Source organism: Nymphaea colorata, chromosome 6 (genome assembly GCF_008831285.2).
Source record: "Nymphaea colorata isolate Beijing-Zhang1983 chromosome 6, ASM883128v2, whole genome shotgun sequence".
NCBI lineage: Eukaryota > Viridiplantae > Streptophyta > Magnoliopsida > Nymphaeales > Nymphaeaceae > Nymphaea > Nymphaea colorata.
In genome coordinates this window covers 15,323,526-15,344,380 of record NC_045143.1, presented here as the reverse complement: position 1 = coordinate 15,344,380, position 20,855 = coordinate 15,323,526, and the positions used below count along the sequence as shown (strand labels likewise).

Here is a 20,855-nt window from a genome sequence, read left to right as displayed (position 1 = left end):
ACTGAGCTCTTTCTCTCTTCTATAATTACACATCATTTAACTCCTCTAACACATATGCCTTAACACCTTGACTGCTCTTTTTTTCTCCTCAATCCTCTTCTTCTCCTCCTCTAATTTCTCTCTCTTACACTTTCTCACTCTTCACCTCTTCTATTTTTTATCTTCATCTTCAATGTCAAGCATCCATTTTCAATGGGAGAGGACCTTGAAGGAGTTTGTGGTGAACTCGTGGAACTTGACTTCAACTAGTTGCAGCCACTCTCTTAGAGCCTTTGAATTCTTTCACGTAAGTAAACTTCATTTTTAGTCTTTCCTTGCCTTTTTTTTTGCTTCTCTCTCTTTTTTCATGTCTCTTTCTTTTTTAATATATCTCTCTTTTTCTCTATCTCTCTCTTTCTCTACTTCATGCAAAGCTAATGCAGGTTTATGGATCCCTCTCGAGCTAAGAATCTTCACTAAAGCTCTAAGAGCATGATCGAGACAAGTACTACTTCCTAATATCTCTTTTTCTATCCTTTTAAGACGACTCTATCTTTCTTTCTTTTCAATTATTTCTCTCTTTATCGGCGGCTCTTTGCTTCCTTTTCTTTCTCTCCGTCTTAAAATCTCTCTTTTTAGTTCGTCCCTCCTTCTCTTTTTAACTCATCTTTTGTTTATATTTTTAACTTCTTTCTTTTACTTATTCTTACTTTCTCTTTCTCTCACTTTAACTCTCCAATGCAAGGCTACTAGAGAGTAGGGTCCCCTTCCCTTCTTTTACAAACAAATCAAAAAATGATATGTACACAAGAACAACAAACTGAAGTACCCAAAGAAGGTAATCACAAGGCCGTGAGAGCTTACAAAACCAGAAAAAATAACACCTAATTACTCCAACCATTAAAAAAAGTTCAACAACAAATAGAGAAAGATGCAATCAACAGTTTTTGAACAACAATTACAGCCCTTACAAATGAGAGTCTGTCCATTTTTCTGCAACCAGAAAAGCTCCTCTTCCTTCCACTTTCCTAGCTGTCATTTCTCTCTTAAAACGGTCCCTCCACAAGACAAGGGCAACAGCAAAATAAACAGAAGCAGTAGGAAATGACAATCGATTCAAAATGAAATGCAAGCATTCCTTTGTAGACTAGGCTAACTCATTAACTGCATACATCACCCTAAACCACAAATCACCTTGATTTTATGATACTTTTTCCTTTCAACATCAAATTATTTGCTCTTTTTCAACACACTGCTTTAATTTTCAATATTACAACGTCCCTCATTTTTTTGACCCTATGATGAATGTGAACTATGACCATCGTCCCTTCAATTTAAGATCTTATTTTCCAAAACAAAGATTGAAAATCTTGCTTTTACAAAGCATGAAAAATCGAAGTTAAGATTTGCAAAACAAGCAATTTATAACTATGTTTTTCAATAATATTTTTTTAAATAAGTTGAAACCAAAATTATCCTCAAGCATAAATTCTCTTTTACACTTGAGTTTTAATGAGAATATTGGTGGAAGAATTCAAATGATTTTAAAGTATCTTTTCTCTAAACAATTTATTTTCTAACATTTCAAACTTATCTTTCTAAGATCACTATCATTTTGGGTTCATTAAAATACCCTTAAATCTATAGTTCTAGACTAAAGGCACTATATTTTATACCAAACCCTATTTAATTTTTTTGACACTTTTAGTATTTGAAAATTTTACTTAATTTAAGCACACATGAATATAGAATTTATGATAACACTTAAAGCTATTGAAATGTGAAAAGCAAAGAGACTAATTTATCCTCAATAAAGTTGATGGGAATGGCCAGACCTCGTACAAATGGGCAAGTGACTTTTGCTCATTTTTATAAACAAACCTTCATTTTTTATGCATTTCAAAATCCAAAATCAATTTTGGGGTGTAAACGTCGTCAAATTTAATATTCGTGCTTCACTTCGCTCCCATTCTCACAAGTTAGAGGCATGTTTACTACATTTATTCAATTGAATGGACGGTTTAAGTGTTAATTTTTGAAAAACGTGTTGAGTTTTTGAAAAATCAAATGTTGCAATGACTCAACACATTATCACAAACTGAAGTGTAGTTCCTACTGCTTGTTGCGCAGGTGTGTATTTCAAAGAAAATAGTGATTTTGCAAACAGATTTTGAAAGAAAGCGCATGATTAGATTTCCTTGTGACATAAAATGAAATTAACACATGTCATTAATAAATTAATATATACAAATGCACATTTTACATGTGTAGTAAGGATTTGATTGGTTTTATGCGTCACGAAAAAATCAAGCATGAATTCATTTGTGTTTTAATGTTTTATGTGGAAATGTAATCCAAGATTTCTAGTAACACAAGTCAAAGGGCTTTGAGAATTTTCCCCACATAACTCTTTGTGGAAAAAGCGAGAAAAAAAGGAAAGTTCTTGATGAACATCGAGTAAGGGTGCATTAGTTAATGTTTGACTGGACAAAGTGCCCAAATTTACTACTGAGACCCTCTTCTCAGTAATAAAATGGTTGAAACAAACACCTGACTAAGTGTCAAATGTATTTGGTTTATGTCTTGACTTTATAACTTGTGTCTTGCTCATATTTTTTTCACTCTAAGGTACTATTTGATTTCATAGATAGAGTCCATTTATTTGTGGTTTCATGAAAAAAATATTTAATTAAAAAAAAGTGAACATAAAACATGCATATTCTTCCTCAATGAGGGCCCAATGCACTTCACTTGAACAACTTTGTTGCCCCCTTCCTTTCCATACTCTCTTTTGTGCTGAGAAGTAGACAATAACAAAGTTGAAGACAATACCAATAAAAAGGTCTAGGTTTGCAAGAGAGGCTCACGAATAACATCCCCTCCCCCCCCTTTTTCCAACCACCGCCTCCCTCACGCGTCCTCCCCCTACCACCACCACAAAAAAAACACTATATATATATATATATATATATATATATATATATAGAGAGAGAGAGAGAGAGAGAGAAAGAGAGAGAGCTTGTTGATGGAGATCAAGAATGGGGAAGATGGGATTTTTCATTGGGGTGTGACACACCGAATTTCCCATTCACCATTCTTTGATGGCCTTCCCTATCGCCTAATGCAAACAATGTTTCCTATTAGAATTGCAAAAGAACTTATCCATAGTCCACTCAATATTGGTAGATATGTTAGTTCAACGAATATGGATGTCTCTTTGCTTGTGTGAGTGCACTACCCGTACACAGGAGACCTGAAAAATGGAATTTTTCATCACTCATAAATATCAACTGTCAAATGTACATGGGTGTCAATTGCATTCGCATACTTTAACAGTGTGCTATGTTTTTTTGCGTTACCTTGCAAGATCAAGAATATAAGGAATTCAAGATTCTGATCAACTGTAACTTTAATAGGTTAATGATCGCAAAATGCTGTAGTACATAGCTGTATGGTTGACAAGATTTTTGCTGTTTATATATCACATGGCCTCTAGTCTGCCAGAGTAACTGTGCATGAATAGGATTAGAAGTAGAGACAACTTCATTCGTTTCAATGTGATGGCCGTAAGAGAGTTCTCGAAAGGAATTGGCATTCTAACATATGGAGTCTACTGCAGTAACTTGGCAAACTCAACCCAATTTGATGGAGCTGTACATTTGCTATAAAATGTTCTGTATGTCACTATGCACATAAGAATAGGCAACAGTGTAAATAGCTTCAACTTTCTCGCTCTGAAAACATTACTACTGGATGTTTAACTTTCTTACTAATTGCAATTTGTGTTTGTATTTAGTAAATTGGAGCACTCTACTAGTTGATCATCGTATATGCTCAATTTTGTTTCTTTGGTAGAGGCTGTTTTTGCCTGGTTTTTGTTTCACTTGTGAGGGGTTGTTGTGTTAGCAGCTCTGACTATTGATGCTTAGCATCCTTGTCACTCTTGTACATCTTTTTTTATCATGTACATATGATTCGTTCTCAATAAATGGTGGGGAGCCTACCTCTCAACATCCTTCATTGGAAATTGGAGCAGTTATGCCCAGAATAAATCATGAACAAATATCTGAAATGTCAGGTAGCTACTTGAAAACGTATAATTGAAAACTGCCTAAGGCTGCTGCGATATTTGAAAGATCCTGACTTTTCCCATGATAACGGATAGGAGCAGTGGCAGAGATAGAAATTTTTGACTATAGGGCTATGGGGCACTAATAAATACATAGCATAGCATGTAAAAAAATTCTCAAACTAAAATATATGTTATTTTAAAATTCATAAAAGTTGATAAGCATTTTCAACGACTTGAGACCTTTCTTCCAAGAAAACTAACTTTTCTACTACTTGAATTTGTAGCTGGAAAAGATGATCTCAGAATTTGTAGCTGGAAAAGATATCTCATTCCCACATTTAATTTGAAAATAAGGAGAAAGCGAATAAAGTAAATTTTTTTCCTATAACATTTCTCCTCTCAAAAAGTAATCGAATTAACGAAAAAATTTCTATTTGGTTTTATCCAACTCTTTCCATTTTTAACTCAAATTGGAGCACACTTTTTTCTTCTATTTTTATAAAAACAACCAAAGCAAGTCCACTTTCTGCATTCCCAAGTCCTAAAAAGTGCACCTTGGTGCAACACGCTAAAGGCAAATTTGAGCACACCTTTTGAAAGTGACAACAAAGCAATGAGATAAGCTTTCACTCAATCATAAAAGAAAGGCAGCAAGAGCAATCAAAGGTCCCCAAACAAAGATCTCACCGAAACCACGCAGAAGACGTTGCTTCGCGCCAATGGCTTTCTCGCACGCATGACACGTGGCACAACTCAACCCTCGAAAAACCGTAAAGCGAGGAAACTGGGAAACGTCAAATAAACCGGATTTTTACTGTTCTGATACCGGGCAGGAGGCGCACCTTTGGCACGGTTGCCACAGGGAAGCGAAGAAGATGGCTGCGGCTGCGTCTCTGTGTCCCTCTCTTGGTTCCTCCCTTCGCCTCCTCCTTAATCAAGATAACAGGGTGGTGCGTCTCCATGGCTTCCAACGACGCAGACAGAAGCGGAAGGCCGGTGCCGCTGCGGCTGCTCTTGTGGAAGCTAGCCCTGCACCAATCTTGCCGAGAGGCGGAGTGGCTTCTTCGTCGGAATCCGGAAGCGGAGATGGGGTTAGCGTTATGGGAAGAGGGAAAGGCGACCGTTTTGCTGTCGCGAAGGGCAAGAACAAGGGTCCAATGCAGGAAGATCTTCAGGCGGAAGCCAGGGCAATGGCCCGCGCCGCAAACGCCACAGTTTACAGTCCCGACCTGTTAGCTCAGAATTATGGAGCCCGTCCGCTCAAGGTCGGTTACGCGCCGTCGTTAGGGCCTTTTCTCTGTTCTCGAATCTCTTCCCCAATTCCATCACTAGCCAAGAGTTTTTTCTTTTCTTCCACATCTTTGCAACATATAAAGTAATACGGTTGGACCCCTTTCCATTTTGCGTTTGTAGGTTGTGCAGAGAACCGTACAGATCTTCGTGGCAGTGGGTTCTTTCGCTCTCAAGCTTGTAGTGGACCAGAGGAGCGGCCGGCTGGAGGAAAACAAGCGGTTTAGGGCGGCAGAGCTGAGGGGAATCCTCACCCGGTTGGGCCCAACATTTGTCAAAGTGGGTCAGGGTCTATCGACCAGACCCGATCTTTGCCCGCCCGAGTATATCGAGGAGCTCTCGCAGCTTCAGGTATGTCTTCCCTGCTTGCCCTCAATTAGCACAGCTGTGCTGGTGCTTGTTCGATTGCGCTTCTTCTAAATGGCCGAGCAGCCGCCACTACCAAAGTCATCAACTAGTACATAAGTTTCTACATATTGCTTCGTGCAAGACAAAGAAAAGAGAAAGCAAAGGTAGTTCTCCAGTAATCTGGTCGTCTTGCCATAGTAACGATCTGCTTCTTTTGCTCGTCCACTGAGAAGCTTTGCCTGCGGAGAGTGTTCCTATTTCTGAACGGAAGGTTGAACAGTCACCGGTCCGTTGTGTCTCAATGGTTTTAAGTTCTTCGCGTATATCCTGCATGAAACGCTCGCCTGTTCTCGGGTGGAGGTGCCACCTTGTTTCGTAATTTCCGTTGTTGTGCCATTTTTAGTATGCATCTGACGATAATGGTGACTGCCCTTGTATTGAAAATATTGGAGTATCCTAATCAGTTCATTGAACTCAGGGCTCTTTACTTGTTGCGCCAGCGGTAGAGATGAATATTTCTTCTATTATTGTTGTTCTTAGAGGAATATCCTGCTGAAAGAAGTCAATCATGCTCCTATGTGTTGAGAGCTTGTCATTTACAAAATGTCTTTGGATGACTGTGCAGGACGCTTTGCCAACTTTTCCTGATGCTGATGCATTTTCCTGTATCGAGAGAGAGTTGGGTCTCCCTCTCGAGTCCATCTTCTCACTCATCTCTCCGTCTCCAATTGCTGCCGCGAGTTTGGGTCAAGTTTACAAAGCTCAACTTAGATATTCCGGACAAACTGTTGCTGTCAAGGTGCAAAGACCCAATATCGAGGAAGCAGTAGGACTTGACTTCTACCTGCTGAGAAACCTGGGCTTTCTTATAAACAAATACGTGGACATTATCACCAGTGATGTTGTTGCACTTATTGATGAGTTTGCAAGAAGAGTTTATCAGGAGCTTAACTATGTGCAGGTAGATGTGATCATCAAGCAATCGTTCCTTTGTCTTGTTCTAGATTTTGCTATCTTCTATAGGAGATGGTAGTCCATATGTGGCAAAAAAAAAGTTAAGATGAACCTCCTACAATATTTGCAGAATCTGATAGTCATCTTCACTGAAAGTAGTTATTTTATCCTAATTAAGTGGACATGTTAGTCTAAGATAAAGCAGCTCTGTTGAACAGGAAGGACAAAATGCACGTAGATTCAAAAAGTTATATGCAGATAAGGAGGACATACTTGTGCCAGATGTTTTCTGGGACTACACCAGTGCAAAAGTGCTGACAATGGATTGGGTGGACGGAGTCAAATTAAACGAGCAAGAAGAAATTGAACGGCAAGGGATGAAGCTTTTGAATTTGGTGAATACTGGCATACAATGCAGTCTCAGGCAGTTACTTGAATTTGGATATTTTCATGCAGATCCTCATCCTGGTAATCTTTTGGCAACACCTGAAGGGAAACTTGCTTTCCTTGATTTTGGGATGATGAGCGAGACCCCAGAAGAAGCAAGATTTGCTATTATTGGCCATGTTGTCCATATGGTTAATCGGGATTATGAAGCTATGGCCCGTGACTATTACGCTTTAGACTTCTTGTCTCCTGAAGTAGATGTTTCCCCAATAGTGCCTGCACTGAAGAACTTCTTTGATGATGCTCTCAATTCAACTGTTAGTGAGCTGAATTTTAAGACAATCGTGGATGGCTTGGGAGCTGTTCTTTACCAATATCCATTTGATGGTATGTCTTGATCTCCCTGCAATATACAGACAAATGAAAAAGTCTAACTGCAATTCATGATTTCTAGCTCCTTTTAGCTACAATAAATGTCTTGTTCTTTATTTTGCCCCAGGTCTATTTATTTGGCTACATTGGAGTGGTTTCTTTTAGCTTGTGCAGATATGTCTTTGATGGTAGCACTAGAACTTGAGTTTTAATGACCCTTGTTTCACATTCATGGATTCATGTGAATGCTGTTAATCTTTGTTTGAAGTCCATTGGCAATTTCAGGGCATTAACATACTGAATTCTAAGCCATTTTTCTTCGCTATGAAGGCCTTAATTTTTCTTTTGGGCCTTGGTAGGTTGACTGTAGAGTTTAGGCAAGATTAGGTGCTTTAGGCGGTCTAGGAAATAGAAGCCAGTAAACTAACATATTAACTGTTGGAACTAATGGAAAACATAAGTTTTTCTCAATGAAAAAGATGAGTCTATGACTATCAATATTGTAAACAATACAAAAAATAAATTTAATAAAAATAAATAAGATTCAATGCAACTCCTTTGAAAACATGATTGTAAGAAAATAAGCTTGAACTTTGAACCATGCACCAAAGTATAAACCAGTTATCCTGTTCAAATAGAGAAATGAATCAGGATGAATTCTCATAAAATGGGAGAATGGCGATAAGTTGAGTAAATAATTTACTCAAACACAAAAAGAAAATGCACTTTTGTTAAGTTAAGCTAATAAAAAAGTCTGGAAAATAATAAAAAGAGACCAACTATCTATACAATAAGTTTGTCGAAATAAAAATTAATTACAATGTGGAATTAAACAAGCAGCAACTAGAAAATCCTACACCATGCTCGAAAGATTTTGTCTGCTCTTGTTTCCAGATCCAGGTTCAAGGGGCCACCAACATCCAGAAACTCCACCTTAGGCTGCTCTTCACTTGATATTGGTGGTTACCCCTCAAGGCCAACACACATGCACTAAGAAAAACATGAACCACACTACAAACGAGAACAAATAATATCCTATACTCCTTAGAGTATTTACCTAATGGGATACATATAGCATAATTACTAAGCTGTCCCATTATAACCTGATAAATTCTGCTGGAAATCTCAATAAACAGGGAGCCAACTAGCTTTCAAAAGAACTATGGAGATTTACAGCAAGATATAAAATAAAAACTGAAGTTAGACTATCTCTAATCAGTTGAAGAAAACTAATAACTAATGACCTGCTTACCCGAAATGAGAACAGACAACATATACCTACAACAGATATAAGATCATACAAACCCAACGACCTAGTGCAATACAACCCAATAAGTAATAACTCTCAGAAAACAGAAAACAACAAATGAAACTCTAATTACTAACTGGAATAAAACAAAAGTTAAGTCTGCCTCCAACGGGAAATAACCAAACAGAAATCTGCTACTTAAGAGGCCTAACAGAAACAGAAAATGAACACCGAATATAAAACCAAAACTTTCAGATTAGATACATTAATCTAGACCTTATTAGCTTACTACACACTAATTTTGATCTGGAAAATCCTTCAGATCAAGTCAAAATTGTCAGAACGACCCTGCTGTCCAGAAACTGGCCAGACAACGAGCTGATTAGAACATTTCCACTCTAAATCGATTAAAATTTAAAACTAAATTAAAAACTAATTCCTTTTCTGTTTCTTCTCTTAATTTTCTTTATCCAACTGATACCGAGTATAAATACATTTTATGTCATTGTGGACGTTAAGGGAACATAATTTCGAATACTTACAACTTTGTACTGCACTTACTTTTTAAATAACGTAGTTGGAGGCAAGAACCCAGGACATGCATTCTGAGTTCTATTTTTTTTAGAATTAAAATATATAAGCCAGCCAACTTAAGCTCGAGTGTGTAGCTCATGCTTTCCATGAGCTAGATCTTGGCTGTACTTCACTTACTGTAAGCTCTTGTCTATACTCCTTGTTCATTCCATAGAGAGGATGGAGAGGTTTATCAATTGAGAAAAAAGTTGATCCTAAAATGCAGGAGTGTCAGCATGGAAATGGCAGTATGGCAATTGACATAGTCAAAAGGATCTTGGCTGGTGGTTATATGTTGAGATCCAGCAATTCTAAACTACAAATCTGCATCCTGTGTATCTTTTTCTTAATTGGTGGTTCAAATTGTTTTCCTAGAATGTTCATTTTATTGTGGTCGATATGTTTAATCCTTTGTACCACTTTGGGTCGGGTTTAATTCACTAAGCATCTATAAAATGATTACTAGTTTTCTTGTTTCATATTTTTTTTCTAGTTGTCCTCCTAATACCAAGCTTTTTCATGGTTATCACAGTTCCAGCATATTATGCATTGATATTGAGGTCGCTTACAGTCCTAGAAGGATTAGCTCTTTATGCTGATCCAAATTTTAAAGTCCTTGCTGCTTCATATCCTTATTTTGCTAAGAGGCTTCTTACTGATCCAAGTCCGTACCTGAGAGATGCATTAATTGAGTTGCTGTTCAAGGATGGTAAATTCAGGCAAGTTTTGTTATTTCATTGACAATGCTTCTTTTAAGACTGTTTATCATAGTAAATCCCTGGGTATATCGATCGTGCAAATTTGCCTAAATTGGCTTCACTTTTTTTTGCAGGTGGAACAGGCTTGAGAACCTACTTGTACAGGGGCGTAAGGACAAAGATTTTACTGCAAAAGATGCCTTGCAACCGGTATTGAAGCTGTTGTTAGGTCCTAATGGTCAAGATCTTAGAACTTTAGTGACTAAAGAGGCAACTCGTGTTGCTGAAGCTATAGCAATCGGGACAGCATACGACACATACAACTCCATTCCTCAAGTTATGAGGACTCTAATTGCTAATGGTAGTACAGTTAGCCCCCTTCAGATGAGTGAAAATGAATTGGAAATGATGCTGGAACTTCGAGACCAAGTCTTCAGGATATGGAGCCTTCTGAGGTCTTCAAATGATTTTGATCCTTCTCTTTTGCAGCCACTTTTACAGGTGAATTCTACTTAATTTTCCCTCTGTTGTTTCAGTTTCTTTCATGATGTATAGGTAGATTTCATCTAATGTATCTTTGATTCTCTGCATCAAGAACAAGTGCATTATTTTTCCTTTTCTTGGCATTATGATGCACCTATTGCATAATTTGCATCAAACACAAATCTTCTTGCGTGCACTTCATCCAATAGCAGCAGCAGTGTACTCAGTTTCTTAACATAATAATGCAGAAGTATTCTTCTTTGAGCAGCATGAGACAATACAAAAGTTAAAGCCAAACGTAAACCATCTTGTCAGTTATCTATTGAACCTGGCTGTTTATGATCTATTAACCAATCAAGTTGGTGACAGGCTTTCATAGAATTGCTTGGCAAAACTTGCTGCATGTGATGCAAGACTGTTGCCTGCTCCTAAATGATGCATACATTTAAGTGTGGATCTTCAGATTAAACTCATAAAGAAAACCAATTTATGTATATCTTAGATTTACTTAATATGAAAAAAAAAATCGAATGTTCTTTTATATCCCTGCCATTTTCTAAGGTTTCGTATAATATAGCTGGTGACTATCAAGACCGCTACGCTTACAATTAAAATGCTTTTAAAAAATAAAAAAATTGTCAGTTTGACTTCAGTAATATAGAACCACCAATCATGGTTAGGACTGCACAGGCCATGCTGATTCCATAGGTTTACAAGAGGTTGAGTTTCTCAATTTCAACCTTGGACAAGCTTGATGCTAAGTCATCTGCAAAAGTAGAAGGCATACTCATAAATTTTTTGATACTTCCCCTCTGTCACATATGTGGGGTGCAGGTACAGGTGCTAGTGTTGGATTTTCCGAAAAAACATGCATGCATATATATATATATATATATATATATATATATATATATATATATATAAAATTGTTCACAAGTAGTAAAAGTAGCAATTAATGGTTAACAAACTATGGGTTTATCAATGATTCAATGGAAAAAAGGTTATTTTGTTTGTTGCTGCATCCAACACCACTAAGGTGCAGCAACCATTTTGAAGAGTCATCTATGTCACACGGGTCCCATGTACCCACTCCGGTACGCTGGTACGTGGAACCAGGTATGGCGAGAATGTTGGGTACGGGTTGGATCGGGTTTGGGTCAGACCCGATCCAAACGATAAAAAACCATCATTTTTATGTTACGAAAGGTCGAGCTCTTCAGCTCAACCATCATTTTTATGTTACGAAAGGTCGGGCTCTTCAGCTCGACCCCGACTGCCGTTGTTCCACAGTAGAGCGATGGCTGGTGGTGGCGATGACGTCCTGCGACCGACGGCCACGTCCGGGGGTGCACGGCGGCAGCCAGGTAAGTTTCACTATTACAACTTAGGGTTCCGTTTTTTTTATTTGGGTTTTTTTCGTTTCTTTGATTTGGGGATGTTTCTGTTTGAAGATTGAACCATAAATCTATATATTTATATACGTTTTGATGTTTTGTTTGATTTTGTGTGTTTATCTGTTGCTGCCACTTTTGTTTGGTTGCATTTCATTTCTATCGGCTATTTCGGCTGCCAGTTTTGTTTGGTTGCTGCCACTTTTGATTAAAAATTTGATAAATCTATCAGCTATTTCTTTCAATTCCCTTCATCAACCAAAAAAAATGATGCTGCCGATCAGCCAAGCTTATGCACAAGCCTAAATGAAGAGTGATCAGCTGATCGTGATCGGTTTTCTCACTTTTCTATAACTGCTGATTACTTATTGTTATTACTTATTGTTTTATTCTTTGAATTTTTCTGTTCATTATATATTTTTTGTTTTGCATCTTTTTATGGGATTACACTTGTGAACTATTAATGTTTTTTTTTTCATTTTATCATTTTTTAGAATTTAAAGATTTTCCATACCCGCATACCCACAATTTTCGAAATTACCGTACCAGAACCCGTATCACCGTACCCGTACCGGTACTTAACCCGCACCCATGTGACATAGAGAGTCAGTGTTACTTAGGTTCCCTTTGTTTTGGATGCCAATGTAATTTTTAATATGTGACTCCTATGGCAGAAACGTTAGATTATGACACCCAAGCTGTTTATGCTTATCAAATTTTTAGATGACCTGACATGATCTTGAATTTTATCAGCTTGGTCACCTTATTAAGCTTGAGCATGGATGCCAATTTAATTACGTACAAGCTTTTAGCAAGCATCTGTATCCATGAAAATTCCTGATTCTATTTTTTTGGTTGTATGATTGCTTATTTCTGCTAGTTCATGTGAACAGAATTTGTCAGAACGGATGCTTAGGAATCAGATAATATTTTTTTTACACATTTGTTGACAATAAAGTAGCGATATGGATCAGTCATTTTATTTGAGTTTGTGTATATATGTGGTTTGCAATATGATGCATTCGTGCCTGGCAGCGCTGTGATAATAGCTCAGGGCCCAGACTTTTCTGCTAGCTTGTATAAAGTTCCCCTCAAGAATGATACTGTTCAATCGAAGTTGGAGACAAGTTCTACTAGGACCCATTGCTTATGTAATTTTGAAGAAACTTACTTGAACTGTGGATGAACAGATTCTTCAAGAACCTGAAGCTCGTGTACTTGGTGGTGTTATAGTTCAAGGTGTAACCCAGCGTCTGGCTGCACGATTACTGCAACAACTTCTTCGTCCTCCAACTCTTCCTGCAAATCCATCATGAGAGATGTGGGATACTTTCAGCCCTTGATGTCATATTTTTGTACAATATGTATAGGAGAGTTCCCATTCTTTTTGTTTGCTGATTATTTATTCGATGATCTCACATCGGGTTGGCCGATACTTGTGTATTGGCATGTCTGGTGACTCTAATCCTGAATTAAGTTCAAGATATATAAAATCTGTTCTAAGGAACCTTGAACAGGGTTCCTTCTGAAGAACATGGAAGCTGTTCCTTTTACCGTTTGGTTGTTTTTTAGTTCAGCCTTACCGGATAATGTAACACTTGGGAGTTTACCTTTCTCTCTGGAGTGTGGAGTGGATGAGCACACACAAAGTCCTTGAGAATAGAACGCATACAAAAAGATTACTCGATGAACATATTGGGACGTTCCACACTGTGCTCTGTTTGTGATCGTAATTTCGGAGTGGGGGATCCAGGTTGAGAGTTTAAATCTGTCTGCTTCCTGAACTTATTTGCATTTCTATTACATCTCGAGTAGCTGAAACGGGTAGCGGATTGAGTTCTATAAGGTTTAACACAGGTTACTGGTATGAGCATACGGTCACCTATCAGAATTTGGTTCCTACGTCAATCCTAAGCTCTTCCAATGGGTAAATCCAAATTATGCTGATCCAGCTAGCTTGTTTCTGCTAGTTCACAGTATAATTATTACTATTTTTTCAAGGTTTAACACAGGTTACTGGTAAGAGCACACGGTCACCTATCAGAATTTGATTCCTACGTCGATCCTAAGCTCTTCCAATGGATAAATCCAAATGATGCTTATCAGCTAGCTTGTTTCTGCTAGTTCACACTATAATTATTACTATTTTTTCTTGGAATTTGGATTTTTCTTTCAGATTTACTAATGCATACATCTAAAACTGATCTAACCTGATTTTCTTCCGTTTTGGACGGAGTAAGACTACACGGTAGTATGTCTAGTAGTTCCAGCCTCTGACATGCGACTAGATTGAGGGGGCCATATTCTAGACGCAACCCTGCTAGGCTTTAGCTGTGAAAAATTGGTAATCTGATGTTCGTTCTACGTTTTATGTTCTGTCTGAGTTTGGCTAGTCAAACGATTGGTACTCCTTTGACATTATATTTTTCAAACTGTTATAGTAGCGTATTTCCATCTAGCTGAGTTATAGATGGTTGATTGCTAGGTGCACTCATTGTTATACTCAGTCACTTGGATATGATCAGATACTTAGAGGATGTGTATGAAGGTGAACATGTTTAGGTTTTATGTTATTTTAAGGAGCTTGAGAGGTTTTCTATCAGTTTGCTTACTGACAATGCTTTGTGATGCTTTAAGTTTGGGTGAGTAAGTAATTTTTCTCGTTCAACAGCTTGTATGATTTTTTTTATCAGTTTGCTTGTCTGGTTTACCAGGAAATGGCGTTTTGTTTAGATGGCATTTCTTCACACATTGTAAACTGTACATGTTTCAGGCAACGGTTTAATTTTTTATTCTTGAAATTTTATCCTGCTTCGTCAAGTCATGGACATCTATCCATGGATTTTTGTCTATGCTCAACATGCACGGACAAAAAATCAGCACATGGATTTTTATCTCTTGGATTCTCATCCATAGACTTCAATCCATGGATTTTTGTCTGTGCCATCAAACTGGCCCCAAGTGATCAACCGAAGATTGCAATCCCAAAAGACATCTATGAGAAGATGCCCAAAATTTTCCTTTGATCAGCTATATGTGGCTGCTAGGGAGGTAATGTTAATTCATGTTGAATGGTAGTTGCAGAGGGGCATTTGGTAACACGAATCCTGCATTCTTGTTGCATTCTTGTTCCATGAATCTGTTTTAAATATTGGGTATGTTCATAAAAGACTAGGTCCAATGTTCAATGAATGAATATTTTAGATATATTCTTGAAACACTACACAGTGTTTTGTTTAGGTTCATAAAGAACTGGGACCAATGTTCAATGAATCTGTCTCGAACATTTAAGGTAGGTTCTTGAGACAATAACACAGTTCTTGTTACCAAATGCTTGAGGATGGAAATGTGGACGGAGTTCAAATTGGAGGAATAGAGTTCCTAATGATGTATTTGATGCCCTAGAAATTCGTAGTAGCTCAAGGAAAAGGATTTTAAATTGTATTCCTCTACAGCAAACACTGCTTTACATGGACCTGCGACAAGAATATTATCAACGTATACTAGAACATAAAATTGTACCGACTTCGTTGCAAAAATAAATAGTGAAATATCTGACTGAATCATTCTAAATCCAATGCTTTCCAAGTATTTACTTAAGCGATTATACCATGCACACGGTGCCTCTTTGAGTCCACAAATGACTTTGTCAGGTTTGCGTACATATTCAGGATATTGTGGACTTTCCTAGCCTTTGGGTTGTTTCCTAAACACATCTAGGTTGTCTCATAAACACATCTTTGTCTAGAAGCCCATTTAAAAATTCATTGTCAAAATCTAGCTGATGCCAACTATGTTTTGTGGCTAAATCTAACAAAGCTCCAATTGTAATAGGCTTTGTTGCTGGGTTGAATGTCTCTCCATAATCAACACTTGCATCCTGTGGTGGAACCAAGTGCCTAGTCTCGTCTCATTATGCATTAAAGCATGAAATTCATGATCCATAGCATCTCGCCACTTACGTTGGTTTGATGCCTTAACATATGACATTGGCTCCACCTCCTCCAAACATGAATTACTGGAGTGTTCAACCACAAACTTTTTGGACTTTAAGGAGCCAGTCGTTCTTGTTACCATATGGTGCATGTTCTTTGTTGGAGGAGAAAATAGAACTCTAATGAAACTTCACCACCGCCATTAGCATGGTCCGCAGATGCATTCTGAGTATTGCTTGTTTGAGTGGAAGATGTTCTCACTGATTGACTGATTATGCTCAATACTAGGAGGTAATGAGGCAACTTGGCCATGATTATTGCTTCAAACATCAGCATCTTCAATACTGATTTCATCAGGGACGGATTTGAGTTGCATTTGAATGACACTTCCCAACTAGACAGATCCGATTAGATAATAATCGTTGATGCTTCAAAGTTTCATAAAAGTAAATATGACGTGAGATATAAATTTTCTTCACAGAATGTTCATAACAATGGCCCTTGTGTTTTCTTCCATAATCCATAATGATGCATGGTCTCCTTTTTGGTTCCATCTTGTGTGAGTTGTAATTAGTGAGCGGAGGATAACCATTCACACCAAATACCCTTAATTAACTATAATCAGGATATGGATGAAACATGAGATCACAGGGTGGTCATTGTCTTAGACTGAGCATTGGTAGATGGTTGACAATATAGATTGCATTATGAAGGCATTTTATGAAACATGCAACAACATCTTTTGCTTGAGCCAGTAATGTTAAACCGATCTCAACCATGTGATGACGTTTTCGCTACAGCTAACTATTCTGTTGAGGCATTTTGCCACGGTCATTTTTCTTTTTTCCAGGTAGATTTTTATCCAGTTTAATCACGTGGTGGACGTTATTTCAGAGATTTTAATCCCTTGCCCGTCAGAGGACAAAAAATTTTATCCATGAACATTTACTTCTTGGTAACCAATCGATGGGTTTTAATCCATTTGATTTTTCTTCAACTTTGTTTGTGGCCATCAAACGGGCCCTAAGAGGTAGTTCTAATATTACAAAACTTGATCTACAATGGCCCCATCATGACACTTTGCTTCAGAGAAGGGGAACCCACATGTGTGCTGTGCAGGCAGTTGCTCACACAAAATTGCTCTTTTTTTATTTACATATTGACTCCAAACACTTGCATATTTATGTACAAGATGCATATCAAGTGTTTCTTTATTTATATATGGTGCCCTTCAATCATTTTGATGTATATTTTAAATGGTTCATGATTTTTTAAATTAGTGTCTACTTTGTAGCTGTGCAACTTCTTGCAAAGGCATTATGTTACATAGGGTTCTCGGTAGATTAACGCTTTGTTTGGATGGAAGGAAAGGGAGGGGTGGAAAGGGAAGAGAGGGAAAGGAAATGTGAAAGAAGGAATGTAATGGAAAGTAAAAGAAACAGGTGATTATAAAGCTTGTAAAGGAAAGGAAAGAATAAAATTTATAATACTTTAAAATAATACTCCTAACATTAAAAAATTTATCGTTTAAATAAAATTACTTTTAATTTGATTTCCTGATTCAATAAAAGTGGAACAACACTTACGCTCGACATTTCATTCTATAGTAATAAATCTGATAAAAAAAATTGTATATGAAAGAGCAATCAGTTTAGGAGTTGCTGGATGGTCAAACTGATCAGCAGAAGATAATGAAGACTGAGTCCTTGTAAAATGCCTAGAGATGATGCGGGCTGAAACAGCGACGTCGGTATGGTCTCAATGGAGAAGATTACAATCCAAGTCTCGAGCAATGGCAGGGAAGAGAGAGAGAGAGACAGACCTGGCGCCCATTGGAGTATTGACCAGCGGTGAGGAGGGAGAGAAAGAGCCACACAAGGTCGGTTGATGTTTCTTCTGCAGGCACGTGGAAATTGTATATATGGTAAAAAGGGATAGACTTTTTCTTTCTTTCCCAATCCCTTCAATTTGAGAGGGATTAGATTTACATCAGAGCAAAGCCTTTTCCTCCATTTCCTTTCCATTCATTTACAACCAAACAAACTTTTTACTTTTCTTTCATTTATCTTCTTTTTAATTAATCAACCAAACAAAGAATTGATTGTTTTTTTCTTTCCTTTCCCTTCCTTTCCCTCCAGCCAAACAGCGTGTAAGGGCGGGTCAACTACAGACTATTTAATATGGCTCCCAATAGGGTTCGATTCCCTTGAACACCTAGAGAAAATAACTGTATCATACTTAAAAATTCTCATATTTGTACAGTCAATTCTTCTATTCTTTGTTAATAAGGGAATAAAGACTATTGCCGGCTTGACCATGGGAGATAGGAAGAAAGGTAGCATCTTGAGTTCTCTTGTTAGAAAGTAGGACCACAGGATAAAATACTTTTCTTATTCACTCTACAAATGAAGGAAGTCTGTCTCATAACATAACAGCTTTGTGTTGGAAGATTTGTAGAGTCAAGTTAAAACAATAAAAACTTAAAAGATTTAGCTTAACATAATTATATTGTGATCACTTGCAGCGAACATTTCACAAATTTTGTGGATATATGCTTAAAAGAGTTTGGAGATAGAGTGAAAAGTTGGATCACACTCAACGAGCCTTATTCATACACTTACGGTGGATACGTTAGGGGCATTTGCCCACCTGGCCGGTGCACCAAGGTTTGGGGGGACTGCCTTGCCTTAAATTCTGGGACGAAGCCCTATGTAGTTGCCCATAACTTTCTGCTCTCCCATGCTAGTGCAGTCAAGTTTTACAAGGACAAATACAAGGTATTTAAGTTCACAGCCCTTCGATATCACTTGTTCATTCGCCTAAACTTCCTTTTATATATATTTCCTCAATTATTACTTGAACAGAAAATATATTTGTAATTCATTTTTCTAAGGTTTTCCAATATGAGAAAGAAAAATATAACTTCTTACTAAAAAAATGAATTTGTAAATAATAATAATAATAATAGTAGTAGTAGTAGTAGTAGTAGGGGATCCATGTGACCTTCTCCATGCGAATCCAATCGGGCTGGGGAACTCCTTTCCACTAAATAGATAAGGAATGAACATATAGAAAATAAACTAATGCATGGGGTGAATTTGGAATTAAGTAGCGCCTATGTAAGTGTAGAGCATGGTGACTAGTGTTTAGGGTCGAATATAGTATTCATGTGTTCGTCCGCTTACAAGCCATTGCATCGGAGGTAGAGTAGAGCTAGGGGCCGGGCTGGCTATGGTCCCTAGGGATGTTGACTTAGATCTAATGCCTGATTGAACTGCATTTAACAAAATAGGATATGAGAAATAAATTTTGACATCTGATTAAGAATTCAGATTGAATTGCGATATAAGCAATGACATCCGATCGGATTCAGATTTTAATTTGAATTTAAGTAAATATTGATGGATTTGGATTTAGGCCAGATATAGTTTTAATAAATGTCCTCTACTCAATGTTTATAATATGGTTTACGATTGGCTTGAAAATCGGGTTCAAATTCTGTTGTTAATCTACAAATTGGATTTATATTATGAATTTGGATTTTGGATTCGGACATGTTATTGATTTCACTTCACCCAAATTTGAATATGAATTCAAATCTTAATATATAGACATCCGAAAAAGTGGAAATAGTAAATGATATATCTGATTAGAGTCTTGACATCTCTAGTAGTCCCTACCCCTATAGCGAGATTTTGAAAATTAAAATTTTACATATGAAATCTATTTTAGCCCTTGTAAAATTTGAAAATTATAGTAAGCACCCTTAAAAAAAGAACTCGGCATGCTCACCCTGAGCATCATGTTGTCCCCTTGGAAGAGAAAATGAGCTTTTTGTTTTCTCATCTTGTCCCTCATTAGAGAGACTTTTTTGTACAAACAGTAGGGCTATTTTTGTAACGTTGAGAACCAAAACAGTGCTTCTGTTAATGTGTTTTTCCCCAAACGCGTAATCTGCTATGGTCTTCATGTGGAAAAGTAGCGGAGTGGGGCTGGTGTGGGCCACTGCCCATGCCAGCCCTTAAAAATATTTTATTGCGACTGAGCTGCGCTTGGGTTCAGCCATACATTGTGTCCACACCATACTTAGGTTAATGCGGATTCATCCTACTAGGTTAGAGGCGGGCTAGTACCCCGTAGCCAAAATTTTGTAGCTTTGCCTCCACAGAGAAACTTGACAAGTTCCGAGACATATGTAGAACTCTCATTAACGGCAGACGTAAGCCACGTGCATGTCATTACTTGACAAGTTCCGAGACATATGTAGAACTCTCATTAACGGCAGACGTAAGCCACCTGCTTATATGCATGTCATTGTCATATATATGAGCTTTCTATGCGGCCTAATCTTTTTGTTATTTGTGAAGTTCACGGCCTGCAGATGCAAAGTGTTATAAGCTGCATATCATATTTCGTGATAACAATAGAATGACGTCAATCGATAGAAGAGAAAAGATATAATTTTTTTTGTTTGATGGATGTACATGGCTGCAAGCAGGGGCAGGGAGAACAGAAGGGAGAAATAGGTGTTACATTGGCGAGCAACTGGTTCATTACATATTCAACTTCTGCGTCCAACCGCATGGCAGCACAACGAGCACTTGATTTCATGTTCGGATGGTAATTAACTATGTACTCTCTCTCTCTTTCTCTTTTTTCTCTTTTCCCATGCAAACAGGCGGAGAAGCAATGCGGGCCATGCATTGAAGCGAATGGTCGGGACAAAAGACCCCACTACCCCTTTACGAAAAAAGGGAAAACGAAAAAGCGTCTCCCTTTTAAGGACATAGCCATAAAGCTAAAAGTTACATTTTTAAAAAGATGAAAATTCCCTCAATAAATGATAATGCACGAGGCCATGCATCGACCACGTGCAAAGAAAGCCTACTCAATGTTGAACCAGTTTTATGTTCAGTCCCGAACACCTAAGTTGTTGTTTGGGGCCCTAAATGACAAAACACCCTTCATTAGGAAAAGCTAGATCTCTCATTTGTAAAGACAAAAATGGAAAGGAATTTTTTTTTTTTTTTAAGACAGATGAAAATATCCTCACATGCACAATGTGAGGGTGCACGGAAAGTTCAAAATGGCAACTTGATCTGATTATGATCTTAATGATTTGAA

At 37.6% G+C, this 20,855-nt stretch overlaps 1 protein-coding gene across 1 annotated transcript; it reads left to right on the top strand.

The window, feature by feature from the left end:
• Window positions 1-4,824: 4,824 nt before the first annotated feature.
• On the top strand, window positions 4,825-13,411 carry LOC116255790 (protein ACTIVITY OF BC1 COMPLEX KINASE 3, chloroplastic). Its single transcript, XM_031631802.2, has 7 exons — window positions 4,825-5,316; window positions 5,465-5,692; window positions 6,315-6,650; window positions 6,862-7,417; window positions 9,757-9,943; window positions 10,057-10,423; window positions 12,987-13,411. Exons 1-7 carry the CDS (start codon window positions 4,927-4,929, stop codon window positions 13,110-13,112), a joined length of 2,190 nt encoding a protein of 729 aa, XP_031487662.1. The 5' UTR covers window positions 4,825-4,926; the 3' UTR covers window positions 13,113-13,411.
• The last annotated feature ends 7,444 nt before the right edge of the window (window positions 13,412-20,855 follow it).